The following is a 13,124-nucleotide window of genomic DNA, read 5'->3' as shown; positions in this document are numbered from 1 at the left end:
CTCGGTCTTGACCTCGCGGACAGCAGAGGTTAAATCTTTAGAAAGTTCTGACTTAAAAGCAGATACGATCTGACAGAGGGATCTCACAGTCAAAGATGCATCAGATTCACAGTCAACTCCCGATCCTGTGAGCATAGATGGCAGGATACGCAACATCAGAGGGTCTGGCATGGTAGGCGGAGAGGAGATGCTTTGTAAGGGGAAGATTTGTAGGGGTTTCTGGGGGGGTAGAGGAAATTTTGGCAGGCACTGGGTCTTTATTCTTTTTGGGAGGCATTGCCCGTTGTCGGGGATGTAGCTAGTGAACAAATAAAAAATGCACCTATACAGTCAGGTCCGATCAGAGGATAAATGTGAAACAGGTATACCCAGTCACACTGGCAATAAGTACATGTTGATTAGGCAAACATGAGTGGCGGTGGAGGGAATGAGAAACACATTGCAGAGTTTTCACAGCTGAGAGACAGTAGGGCTGTAGAGTAAATTAGCTTGAAGATACGGTCGGAAGAGTAGGTGTGTGAAATCAGCACACAGGATATCACCTCAGCAGGACTGAAGGCACATTCTGTGGAGATAGCAAGATAAGGATGATCACCGCTCCCCCTCTTTTGGGTCTCCTCCAACTCCCTGGTGGTGCGACCCAGTTAGGCGACCACAGACCGACACGGAGCCTGCCGGAGGGCGTCAGTAATATAGTCTTGCAGGGTATATATGTATGAACTCCTGCAGTGCTGGGGCAAGGAGGGAAGCCGGAGGTCACACACCGACCCCGGTTTTAGTATAAACAGGCAGGGGAGAGCAGTCACTGGCCCTCTATGCCATCAAGCGTCTCTAGCAGGTTGGTACTGTAAACAGAGGCCTCAGTTTCCGGGTCTTGAGGAGGCCGTAGCACACTCAAACCACAGGACAGGGCTTTGGCTGCGCAGGGCCACAAGGGGGTAAGCGCTCAGGGATATCGAGGGGGCGAGAAAAAGGCAGGTGGAAACAGTAGGGAGTAAAGGCTGTGCGGCAAGGGCTGCTGTGGGAGAGTTCCACTTACAATTAGTTTGGGAGCACCAAGATGGGCGCCGGCAGGGACACAGGCAGGGAAACACTTGCTCCGTCCACGGCTCCAGAGGGCATAAAGGGGACCTTCCTCCTCCCATCCATGCTCGAGGGCCTTGGAGAGGCAGGTGAAAGCAGGTGGATGGTCACAGGTGATAGGGAGAGCCGCTACGAGTCCCGGTGCATCCGCGCTCTGATCCCGGAGATCGTTTCCGGGGAGGCCCCAAACTCGAGACCCCGGCCGCAAACCGGAACACAGGCCTCAGTCGCAGATGGGCAAAGGGAGCCACCCACCGGCGCCGCCGAGCACAGGACGCTGCCCACGGCCATGGGGAAGGTAACTGGGGTGATATGAGCAGCAGGGGTCAGCAGTAATTAGGACTTTAATCAAGTCTCAGCTGGAGCTCTGATGAAGCACTACCACTCCAAGCTGCGTCCAGGCCACGCCCCCAGAATTATGTTTTTTTTTTAAACCCAAATCACCTTGATATCTTTCTCAATGTAGACTGTGGTGGGTGGTACTTATTAATTCCATATTCCAACTTGTAATGCATTTATAGTTTAAAGTGCTGCTTGCTTTTAACAGTGGAACACAAGTCACGGAGCCAGTTTCCGGATTTACTAAACTAGATTCACTTTAGACTTAATCTGATATTGTACAAATACTGGTTGCCTACATGATGGTGTCTGCATTCTCGAGACCTTCTTAATACTCAGGCAAACAATATATATATATTTTTTTTATAATTCTTATTGTTATTATTTAGTAATTCTGTCAATTTATGACATCCAATACCTAAGACTTTTTAATCAGTTTTAATTGGTATAGTAATAATATAAAGCAGTTTGCGTATTAGATTCAATTTGTTTACTATAATACAAATATTGGCAAAAACATTTACAAAAATATTTTTTGATATGTTTAATTAGATCTAGTTCTTTAGAAGTTTCATCAGATCCATTAGTAACACACGGATTATTTATTTTCTATTACAGATCAGTTATGGAGCAATGGATCCGGTATTTAATGACGAGTTCCTGTTTCCCTACTTTTACCGCACGGTCCCTGTTGAGACTGCTCAGTTTAAGGCAGTTGTCCTCTTATTCCAGGAATTTGGCTGGACCTGGGTGGGGATTGTGTCTTCAGATGATGAGAACAGTCAGCGAGCCAGTATGGGACTGCAACGTGTGATGTCTCAGAGCAGAATCTGCATTGAGTATTCAATCATTGTTAAAGAGGACTTTTCAAACCGCAATTTAAAAACTTTTCATATCATATCTCATTCATCCTCCAATGTAGTAATACTTTGTGCTAGCTCAGAGAATTATAAATTGCTCTCTTTTCTAGAAGATTTGCCAAACCTAAGGAAAGTATTTATATTATTTGGAACTATTCTATTTAACAATGTAAATACCCCATTTGCTCTTAATGGGTCACTGTTGCTCCATTTGCACAAAGGGGAGATTCCAGGTCTGAAGGATTTTTTGCTCAGTGTTAGCCCTGAGAGTTACCCAAAAAACAACATTTTACATTATTTTTGGATGGACCACTTTCATTGTTTACCTAAAATGCTTCAAAATGTCTCAGAAATGCAAGCACCTCCGTGTAACGAGACATATAGTCTCCGAGCTGTCAGTCCCTCTCTGTATGACGTGGACAATTTCCGGTACACCTTCAGTGTGTACTCTGCAGTTTACTCTCTGGCTTATGCCCTGCAAGCAATGTATTCCCACAGGAGAGGACAAGGTGCAGAGAAATGGCCTTCATGGCAGGTACAGACACTCTAGTGCACTTTTCTGGAGCCGTGGGTGTTATACAAATGGCAGTTTCAGCTTTACAGTTGTGCACTAGCAAGCACTGCAATGTGCAAGCCCAGAGACACCCACTCAGTGCACCCCTGTACGCAGTGGTTCTAGACACCCGTAATCATGTCCTCCATTTACACTTGCACCAGTGTCTCCATCTGTACAAAGCCTCTGTGAAAGTGGCTACGCATCTGATCATGAAGCTTGCGTGCAGTGAAAAGCCCATTACACTCCAATTACACACACCAGACATCACCCAGGAATGCCCCTGGTCTTATCTCACTATTTCTAACACCGACAGTTCCGAATGCAATCACACATTTGTGCGTATGTTCAGGGTAACGCATGTGTCATAGGGGAATCCAGAACATTTTGCGTATGAGCAATAGCAAATCATCACAAATATATATATCAAAAGAGAGAGGATCCCAAGGGAGCTCAAATAGATTCAATATATTTATATCTCCAACCACCGTACTAGTCAGAGGTTCAACACTAGTAAATATCAGCTTGGGTCCTGATAATCATTTGGCATTTGGACATAAGTACAAATAACACTTCAGCTTTCAAGAGACTCTAATAGTTACAGTGAGGATTCTATCTTGGACTTTTACAAACTATTTACTAACTACCCACAAACACGTGAGGAATGCCCTTACTGTAACATAGATTCAGTAATTTCAAGCAGAATAGGAGGTTGTAGCATGCCAAGATGAATGGGAGGCTACAAGACGAGAGAATGAATGCAGGTACCAGCTAGAGATGTCTAAAGCCACAGATGCTTCATTTCAATAATTAAATTAAATATTATTATTATTATTATTATTATTATTATTATTATTATTATTATCATCCTTTATTTTACATGGTGCCACAAGGGTTCTGCAGCGCCCAATTACACATACAGTACATAAACAAAATAATCAAAACAGGAATAAAGTGACTTAATGTGGAAGACAATAAAGTACAAGTAGATGGTAAATAAACATAGCTACATAGGCAGACGACACTGACATACGTAATTATAAGGTGGCAGAAAATTGAAGGATTTGGTGCCATCAAAGATGGTTTAAGTCAGAGAAGGATAAGCTCATGAGGGGATGAGGGCCCTGCTCATGAGAGCTTACATTCTAAAGGGTAGGGGCAGACAGACAGGGGTGACACAGATGGGGCAGACAGTGAGCAAGGAACAGAGGGTTAGAATGGGATTATACTAGGTTTTGGTGAAGAAGTGGTTATTAAAAGCCCATTTGAAGTTTTATAGATAGGTAGAGAGTCTGGGGAAGAGAACTAGAGTATTCCATAGAAGAGATCAGCACTTAAATCTTGAAGGTAGGAGTGGTAGGAAGTAATCAGTAGGCAGGATAGTCGGCGTGTATTAGCAGAGCGAAGAGGACGGGTGGGAGTGTAGAGGGAGATAAGGTCAGAGATGTAAATGAGAGAGGTTTGGGTAAGGGCTTTAGGTTCACAGAGTTGAGCAATGTTTTGCCCTTGCACATGTATATAATCCCTAAAATCTCCTATTGTTCATGTGTACCATAGTGTGTATGCACAAAGGTACATGTGCAATTGATGTGCATGGTATAAGATATGTTTGGGAAAAGTACAGGATGTTCCCAGGCAGTGACCCAGATGTGACTAGTAATATGTGCAATAATGTCCATCTCATGGGCGTGCTATCAGAATGTTGTGGGCGTGTCGGTAACAGCAGCTGTGTACACAGTCACACACATGTCATACAGCAGGAGGCCACACTAAGAAGGAACATCTGCACCGGTCATTAGACTGATGCAAGTGTCGCTGGTGCAAACATGGTGGCATCTAAAGTTGTACCAACAGTATGACATCATGTACAGCATCTCAGAGTGGCCACTTTTACCATTGCAGGTTCAGACGCACACTTGTACACACGGATGTGGTTTGAAGCAGAACTTACACAAAGTCACAAGCATGCGACCGCCAATAGACACAGCCGCGTCTGTACCCATCTCTATATGAGGCCCATTCTGTGGTTATACTCACTGACGGTTCTCTAACACTGATTTCCAGGTTAACAGATACCTGAAGAATATACGGTTTACTACGCCAGGAGGAGAGGAGATACGCTTTGATAATGGAGACTCTCCAGCCAAGTTTGATTTATTAAATGCCATCTTTCTGCCTGACAAAAGTATACAAAAGAAGCAAGTCGGACATATTTATGGCGATGGACAGGATTATCAACTTCATGTAAACAGGAGTGCCATTCAGTGGCCTCCAAAATTTCTTCAGGTACCATTAGAGTCAACTTTCTATTTAATGTAAAAATTAAAAGCAAATTCAGTAATGTGATGACAGCTCCAGAATTCTGCTCTTTTTCCAAAAACGTTACTGCAGACTCTAGTGAAATACTTGGGGGTCTAGTCATTATTCATCAATCTCTACAACACTAGGTGAAAAGTAAACTTTTCTCCTACTTTTTTTGTAAGTTGAGTATCAGGGTCATTCATTATGAAGGTTATGCAGACGATATCATGGATATCTCCTGCTTACCTGTGAGTCACGATCTGGCCTGCTGTCCCCTTACAATATTATGGGTTCCTAAATTCATCAACCTCCAAAAATACTAACGTTTTTGAGCTTGACATTGCTTGTTCCTAGACCTATGTTCTATCCTGAGGGAAGGAGTTCTAGGTTGCAAAAAGAGATCTGAATGATGAGTTCCCTCTGCCCCCAGTTTGTCTGCTGAGCATCGGCAGTGCAAATTTTCACTGCTACAAAATTAGTGGTTATAGGGATCATTGGATGAGCTGTCTCGGCACCAGAGCAATGTTGAATTGCTCTTGTGCTTTTGGTGGTCATTCCGAGCTGATCGCTAGCTGCATTCTTTCGCTGTGCAGCGTTGAGGCAAAAAACTGGCACTTCTGCGCATACGTATGCGGCGCAATGTGCACACGTGACGTACTATCACAACGAATGAGGTAGTTTCACACAAGGTCTAGCAAAGCTTTTCAGTCGCACTGGTTGTCGTAGAGTGATTGACATTAAGTGGGAGTTTCTGGGTGGCAACTGACCGTTTTTCAGGGAGTGTTCGAAAAAATGCTGGCGTGCCAGGAAAAACGCAGGCGTGGCTGTGCTCATGACTTCAAATCCGGAACTGAATGGGCTGAAGTGATCGCAAGCGCTGAGTAGGTTTAAAGCTACTCTGAAATGGCACAATATTATTTTGTAACCGCTCTGCGATACAACCGTTCGCACTTCTGCTAAGCTAAAATACACTCCCAGTGGGAGGCGGCATAGCGTTTGCACAGCTGCTAAAAACTGCTAGCGAGCGATCAACTCGGAATGACCTCCTTTGTCTACACCATTGCTACTCATAGCAAGCAGGATACTAAAGAAGGAAATCCAAGCCGCAATGCTCTGCAGTGCTTGATGAATAGACCTCTTAGACTTTTCTGTGACCAGTTTTTTTTTTACCATAATGATATATTTTTCTCCATTACAGCATCACAATTATTGTTTTTTGTAACTCTTTTTATTACTGTGGTAACAAAACTATGCATATAACTGAATAAAAACTCATACAGTAATAAGTAAAGGTAAGTCATTGTTAAGTAGGAACTACATAATTAAACATACATGAACAAAAATATTCTGAACAGAGCAGTTAATGAAAAATCTGGCACATGATCAGGATAAAGTATAACAACACCAATAAACGGAACATAACTTGTCTAGATAAGTCCAATAAGGACTCAATCAATTAGCATGTGCCCCACAGCAAAGGGGACAATAACTGCGGTGGGAAGTGCACTCCAACACTTGTGGGATAAGTTGCACAGGTACAACAATCATCCTTGACGAAGTGCTCAGTCACGAAACGCGTTGGAGGCTGGGAAACCGGATGTACGTCACACCGGAAGTCACTGAGCGATCTCTTCTGGTTTTGTGAAACACGCCAGGAACGGAGGACGACAGCCAGGACGAGTAACCAAAGGAAGGCAGGATAGGGACAGGTAGACAGGGAATCCACCTCCCCGCCCGCAAAAGACACGGAAACTCTGACACCAGCAACCTCTATACCGGCTGTCCGGTATCCCAACAAAAGTACTAAAAAAAGAGTGTAAACATTCTGCAACACAGCAGCAGCATTTTTTAATGCTAATTAATTGTTTTTAAAAAAATATTTGTTTTTTTACTTTGCAGGTACATACAATAATAAACACTAGCGCTCCCATATCACCCCTTCTGGAAAGGGAAGGAGCAAAGTGGAGGAAAAGAGGGAAGGGCGAGTGAGATGGTGGAGAGTCAGGTGTCCTGATGTGACTCTGAATTTATAAGGAGAGATTCATTTGTACATGTTTAATCTTCTACATTGCTAGTAATATCCTTAGTGTTCATCTGTTGTCATTTATAGTCCATGTTATATATGAGCACCTCAAAACGTTCAATATTGTATTGAATATTTGATGTCAGAAACCTATAACATACAATGGATTAGAAATACATAGATGCAATGTATTTTTGTGCAACACACAGAAAGTAACTGGTGGCAGATATAGAGTCGATAAAGAGACTGCATGAAGAATAGAAGCGGTGGGTAAGGACGACGAGGCAGAGGGAATATTACTGCATCAGTAACAGAACACGAGGGCAATGTGCCGCTTAATGGGGGTCATTCTGACCCGTTCGCTCGCTGCTTTTTGTCGCAGCTGAGCGATCGGGTTCCTACTGCACATGTGCCGAAGGTCGTAACAGGGCTGCGATCGCTGGGTGGGAGGGAGCGAAACGGCTGCGTGGCTGAACCGAACGGGGGGCGTGCCGCATGCAGCTGCGTGGCTTCACACACAACTGCTGCAGGCCGGGGAGCGACGAGTAGCTCCTGGCCAGCACGCTAAAGTTGCGCTGGCTTTGAACTACTCTTGAAGTGCCGCTGTGCGATGCCTTTGCACTTCTGCGGGGGGTGCGGCACTGACATGCGGGGCTGACTAGCCCTGTGCAACTTGGAATGAGCCCCAATATCCTGTTGGTCTATCTAAGAAAAATTATTCTTGTAGAAAAAGGGTGATCAGGACACAAGAGCCGGCGGAATAACGTCCCATTTTAATGAATTAAGGGTTTGCGCTTTGGGGTGGCATTTATCAAGCACATTCTATAAAATGGTAGGTACACTGTAAGATCACCGGTCAACATTTCCAGTCTTTTCATTGCTCATCAAACCCTAAATTTAATTAGAATAATAATAACTGAGATTAAGAATAATTGATTTCATTGATAAAGTGAAGAATATAAGAAATGAGAATAGAAAAAACCCTAAGAAAGGTCCATATATGTAGTAATAGGAACATGTAGAGAGAAGTAATGTTATAGCCCATTTTTTTAAAATTAATAAAAATATTATATTTAGTTAAAAAGATTGTAAATAATTTGATTTGGATGTAGAGACTGACTGCAGCGCTTCCTGGCCTCTATAGTTGATGGTGGCTTTGGCGAGGTAGAGATGTACCGCACAGCAGGCTTCTGCCCAAAATTTTTAAGGATTGAAAAAAAAAAGAAAAAAAATGCTAATCAATAATTAAGGCAGTGACAATTGATTACTGTAAAATAATTAAAGTATTATTGTTAGACCCTAGCATCTGTGGTTTATTTGGGCTGCCGGTCTGCAGCTAGATGAATTAACACCTGTCCTCTTAGCACCTCCTGGTCACAATGGGGGTCATTCCGAATGAATCGCTAGCTGCCGTTGTTTGCTGCGTAGCAATCATTGAAAAAAATGGCGACTCTGCGCATGCGAACATGCCGCAATGCGCATGCGCGTCGTACGGGTACAAAGAGCTTTGTGGTTTAGCACAGGATCTAGCAACGATTCCGTTCACACAGCCGAACGCAAGGAGATTGACAGGAAGTGGGAGTTTCTGGGTGGCAACTGACCATTTTCTGGGAGTGTTTGGAAAAACGCAGTCGTCAATTCCGGGGACTTTGTTGCAGCAATCATCGCTCAGAATAAGTAACTACAGGGCTAGTCTTGTTCTGCACAAAATGTGTAAAGCAAAGGAAAAATACACGCCCCAGTGGGCGGCGACTATGCGTTTCCACAGCTGCTAAAAGTAGCTAGCGAGCGATCAACTCAGAATGACCCCTCTTTAAATCCTCCAAAGTGCACTTAGTAGTGGCTGGTGCCTGAAGCAGTTTTCCCATTTGGCTATTTGTAAGGTATGATGTTTCTCCTATAGACCTGGGACTAATGTGAATAATAATAAAACATCTTCTTAATATAATATATATTTATAAATATATGCCCTATTCTGATATATATATATATATATATATATATATATACAGGTTGAGTATACAGGTTGAGTATCCCTTATCCAAAAAGCTTGGGACCAGAGATATTTTGGATATAGGATTTTTCCGTATTTTGGAATAATTGCATACCATAGTGAGATATAATGGTGATGGGACCTAAATCTAACCACAGAATGCATTTATGTTTCATATACACCTTATACATACAGCCTGAAGGTCATTTAATACAATATTTTTTTATAACTTTGTGTACTTTGAGACATCAAAAAACAAAGATTTCACTATCTCACTCTCACTCAAAAAAGTCCGTATTTCGGAATATTCCGTATATATACTGTATATATATATATATATATATATATATATACTCACAGATGTAGCCATGATCATCTTTGCTATAGTGCATGGCAATGCCGCGCTCCAACTATTTGTAGCAGATGATCCTAATAAAATTTATGGAGTGATCACTGGCTACAAATAGTTCCATCACCAAAAACACGTGTGTCCTAATAATTACAATCCTTATGTATATCCTTCAGGAAAGAATGTCATATGGTTCCACCCAGTAGCGGATCTTGCCACGGGCAAGCAGGACTTTTCCCCGGGGCGCCGCCTTCCGGAGGGTGCCACACCAGGGCAAGATCCGCTGCTGCTGTGTGCCCCCACTGCCCGCCTGCTGCCGCTGGCCACTGCCCCCCCGCTGCCGCTGGGAAGGGAAACTAGAAGCGTACGCGTCTAGTTTCCCTTCGTGGAGAGGTCCTTTACTGTGCGGTGCGCAATGACGTCATCGCGCACCGCACATCATTTTAGTCTGTACAGGGGGCGTATATGACCACGCCCCCTTATGAAGCCACGCCCCCTAATGCCGCCCGGAGCGCCAGAAGCCCAGGAACCGGCCCTGGTTCCACCCATTGTATGGTAATACTGGGGTTCTTTGTATTCCTTTGGATTAAATCTCCATATCCACTGTTTTGCAGGGTGACCGTGAAAGCACACCCTAGCTCCATGCAGATCTTGCTCTGTCCTCCTACCTGCAGATAAAATCCATAATCAGTGCCATTAGACATATTATGTGAAATTCCTCTACCATCTGTCATGTTACTCATAGGATTTGAAACATACATGCCAAACTCAATCAAAGCAAATGTCATAACAACTTGAACTACCCATAAGGGAAAGCACCCCATAGTCCCATATCTGGCCTCTGACCCAACAAAATAGTTCTGCTCAACATGGTCTTGAACTTCTTTGGTCTTCACAGAACCCTTTAGAATTGAGAAGCTACACATGTTGATCTTCAAACTCTTCCATGTATAGGTAGATGTAGCCAAGCTCAAATCTGGTCCCCGTTGCCATCCCCATCATCTATAAATAAGTAAAAAATAAGAAAAGAGGCATTCCCAAGCGTTTGCAGGGAGGGTTCCTGACGTCAATTCCGGTCCCGGACAGGCTGAAGTGATCGCAGCGGCTGAGTAAGTCCTGGGCTGCCCGCAGACTGCACAAGATCTGTTTGTACAGCTCTCTACACATGCGATCGCACACTTGCAAAGCTAAAATACACTCCCCTATGGGCGGCGACTATCTGATCGCAGCAGTGCAAAAATCGTCTGCTAGAGAACAGGTCTGAATTACCCCCATGAGCTCCTGCCTGAGCTGTGTTTTCCTGCTGCATTTGTCAAACTCTGCTGGACATGGTTACATTTGAGACCAGTTTGTATTTTCCAAGTGAGGCCCCATTCCGAGAAATACGGCCATGTACCAAAGTCACTTCAGGCCGTGCATGATTGGTAGAAAGTGTCAGACGTGGAAGGGTCATGTCCCAGGCATATAAATACACCGCAAACCATCCGAACCTCATGTGGTTTAGTTAGAGGAGTGTGGAGAGATTGTGTTGTTCTTGGAGTTGCTGAGATGTTTAATTAATTTAGCGATTTGTGAGTGCTGTACTGTGTGTGAAAGTTGACTTGTCTTTAATATTGTCTTGTTTATTAATAGTTTGTCTTCATTTACTGTCTGTGTCTATTTTTTTAAGTCTTTTGTCATTGTGTGTGTCTGTGTGGTGTGTACTGTTCGTGTAGTTGGAGTGGAAGAGTGCATTTGTCCTTTCATTTGATTTGTTTAGTGTTTAGTCTGTTATGTTGGTGGCTGAGGGTAGTGCGGTGGGGCAGGTGGCAGTTGAGGTGCCACACTATTCTGATGAGGAGAGTGATGATGTGCCTGTGCAGTGCAATTGTTTTTTGGAACTATTTTGGCCTGAAAAAGTATAATTTGATCAAATATTTACTATGTTTACTTATTTTCTCATAGCCTGTAAACTGTAATTTCAATTCTCATTGGATAGTAGAGGGCCACACCACCTGCGAAATGTTACAGTATGTGTTGTGTCAATATATATTTCAGCATGCCAAAACACAACTTAATAATACCCTTTCAAAAATTATCTTGATGGACTTGTAGTTTCACAACATTTGTGTGGGAACAGAATGTGTATGGGCAGCTACCTTACTTATAGCAAACTGTTAGGGTCTCCTGCCCTGTGCTGCCACGTCGTCATGGCACCTGGGAGACAAGTGCTAGCGGAGTAACCTGAGCACAGCTGATACTCCGGTTCGGGTCTTTTGCTGTGCAGTGGTTACAGGCAGGGGATCCGGTGCTGGTTTTTGTGCTCACAGTCTGTGAGGTCTGAGTGGGGCGTGGACAGCACCTGCTTTATAAGGCCTCTTCTCAGATTAAGCAGATGCTGCTGAATCTTTGTTGGTTAGTCAGTTCCTGAAAATTAGCCAGTACTGTGTAGCTTTGTATTTGTTATTGCTTACTGCAAATAGGCCTGGGGATTTGGTACTACACTCTGCCAATCCAGACCTAGCAGTAAGACTGGAGTCAGTCGTTTAGCCTGCTGAGGTTCTTTTGCTATTCTGTGAACCCAGCAGGTTTGTGGCTGTACTTTCAGATCTGCATGCTTAATCCTCTCTCACTGTGCAGGGCGTCCATGTGTCAGTTTAGTGGCAGTAAGCTGAACCTGGGCCCTGCAAGTGAGAATTAGGATTGTGGAGACTCTCCTTGTGTCTACTATTCCATCTCTGACCAAGGAGTTTGCTGCCACACCCGTTGGTAACCCTTTAGGGTTTTGCTGTTGCCCTTAGCAACAGCATTTCGGGTTCTCTACGTATTAAAACACAACATCTTGCTTTTTCCATCTGAGCATTTGTAATACTAGGGAGACACCCAGTTTCTTAGCCTCTGGGCTTCTCTGTTCACTTTGTGTTGGTTTTGTTACCCTATCACTTTCTGTGTACGTTGTTAGGCGCCGGGGTCCGCTCGTCGGTGCGGCCCGGTGCCTAGCAACCAGGGACGCCGTGCGCGTTCAGCCGCCGGCTCCCTGGCAACGCTAGACGCCGGGCGCACGGAGCCGCTCTGACCTTAGCAACGGGGACGCCACGTTCAGCCGCGTTCCCCGTTGCTGGGTCTGTCCTGATTACTTTATTATGTGCTGGCCGTGCAGCATGCAAGCTGCACGGCATTTCCTGAGATTACCCTGTCTGGATCTTGATTGGAGGGTTCCTGAATAAAGGCACCCTCAGGACTTCTTACAGACGCCGGTGATAGCTTCCTGTTTGCCTGTGTCTGCTACAGAGAGTTTCCAGTCCTGCTCAATCCGGTTGTTCCTGTCCTCAGAGATCCTGTACTCGGAAGTTTGTCATCTATTCCTGGAGTCTGACCGAGCACCTTTAACATCTTGTGGTGTTCGTGAGTCGCGGCGCAGCCGTGTGTTGCGGCTTGTCCGCTTACTGTTTATTATTTAGTTTATTTGTGTTCTGGAGCTTTTGCGGAGGATTCCGCTTCCACAGATCCACTCTGGTATCCAGCGGTGCTGGATAGGAGTAACGGATCAGTGGATCTTTGGTTGTCCTTTTCCCTGGCGGCTAGTCCGCACATACCTTTTGTTTAAGTTAGTTAGCTTGTAACCCCTGGCCTGGTTGCTTAGT

The 13,124-nt window shown here is 44.3% G+C and overlaps 1 protein-coding gene across 1 annotated transcript in view; it reads left to right on the top strand.

Annotated features, from left to right (window-relative positions):
- The first annotated feature begins 4,661 nt into the window (after positions 1–4,661).
- LOC134910759 (vomeronasal type-2 receptor 26-like) overlaps positions 4,662–13,124 on the top strand; it is a 54,385-nt gene continuing 45,922 nt past the window's right edge. Inside the window, exons 1-3 of the mRNA XM_063919142.1 lie at positions 4,662–4,688; positions 4,900–5,121; positions 5,319–5,384. Coding sequence (XP_063775212.1) covers positions 4,662–4,688; positions 4,900–5,121; positions 5,319–5,384 — 315 coding nt within the window. The remainder of the gene's footprint in view (positions 4,689–4,899; positions 5,122–5,318; positions 5,385–13,124) is intronic.

This window comes from Pseudophryne corroboree, chromosome 4 (assembly GCF_028390025.1).
Source record: "Pseudophryne corroboree isolate aPseCor3 chromosome 4, aPseCor3.hap2, whole genome shotgun sequence".
Taxonomy (NCBI): domain Eukaryota; kingdom Metazoa; phylum Chordata; class Amphibia; order Anura; family Myobatrachidae; genus Pseudophryne; species Pseudophryne corroboree.
The sequence above is the reverse complement of the archived record's forward strand: the minus strand, read 5'-3'. Positions and strand labels throughout refer to the sequence as shown.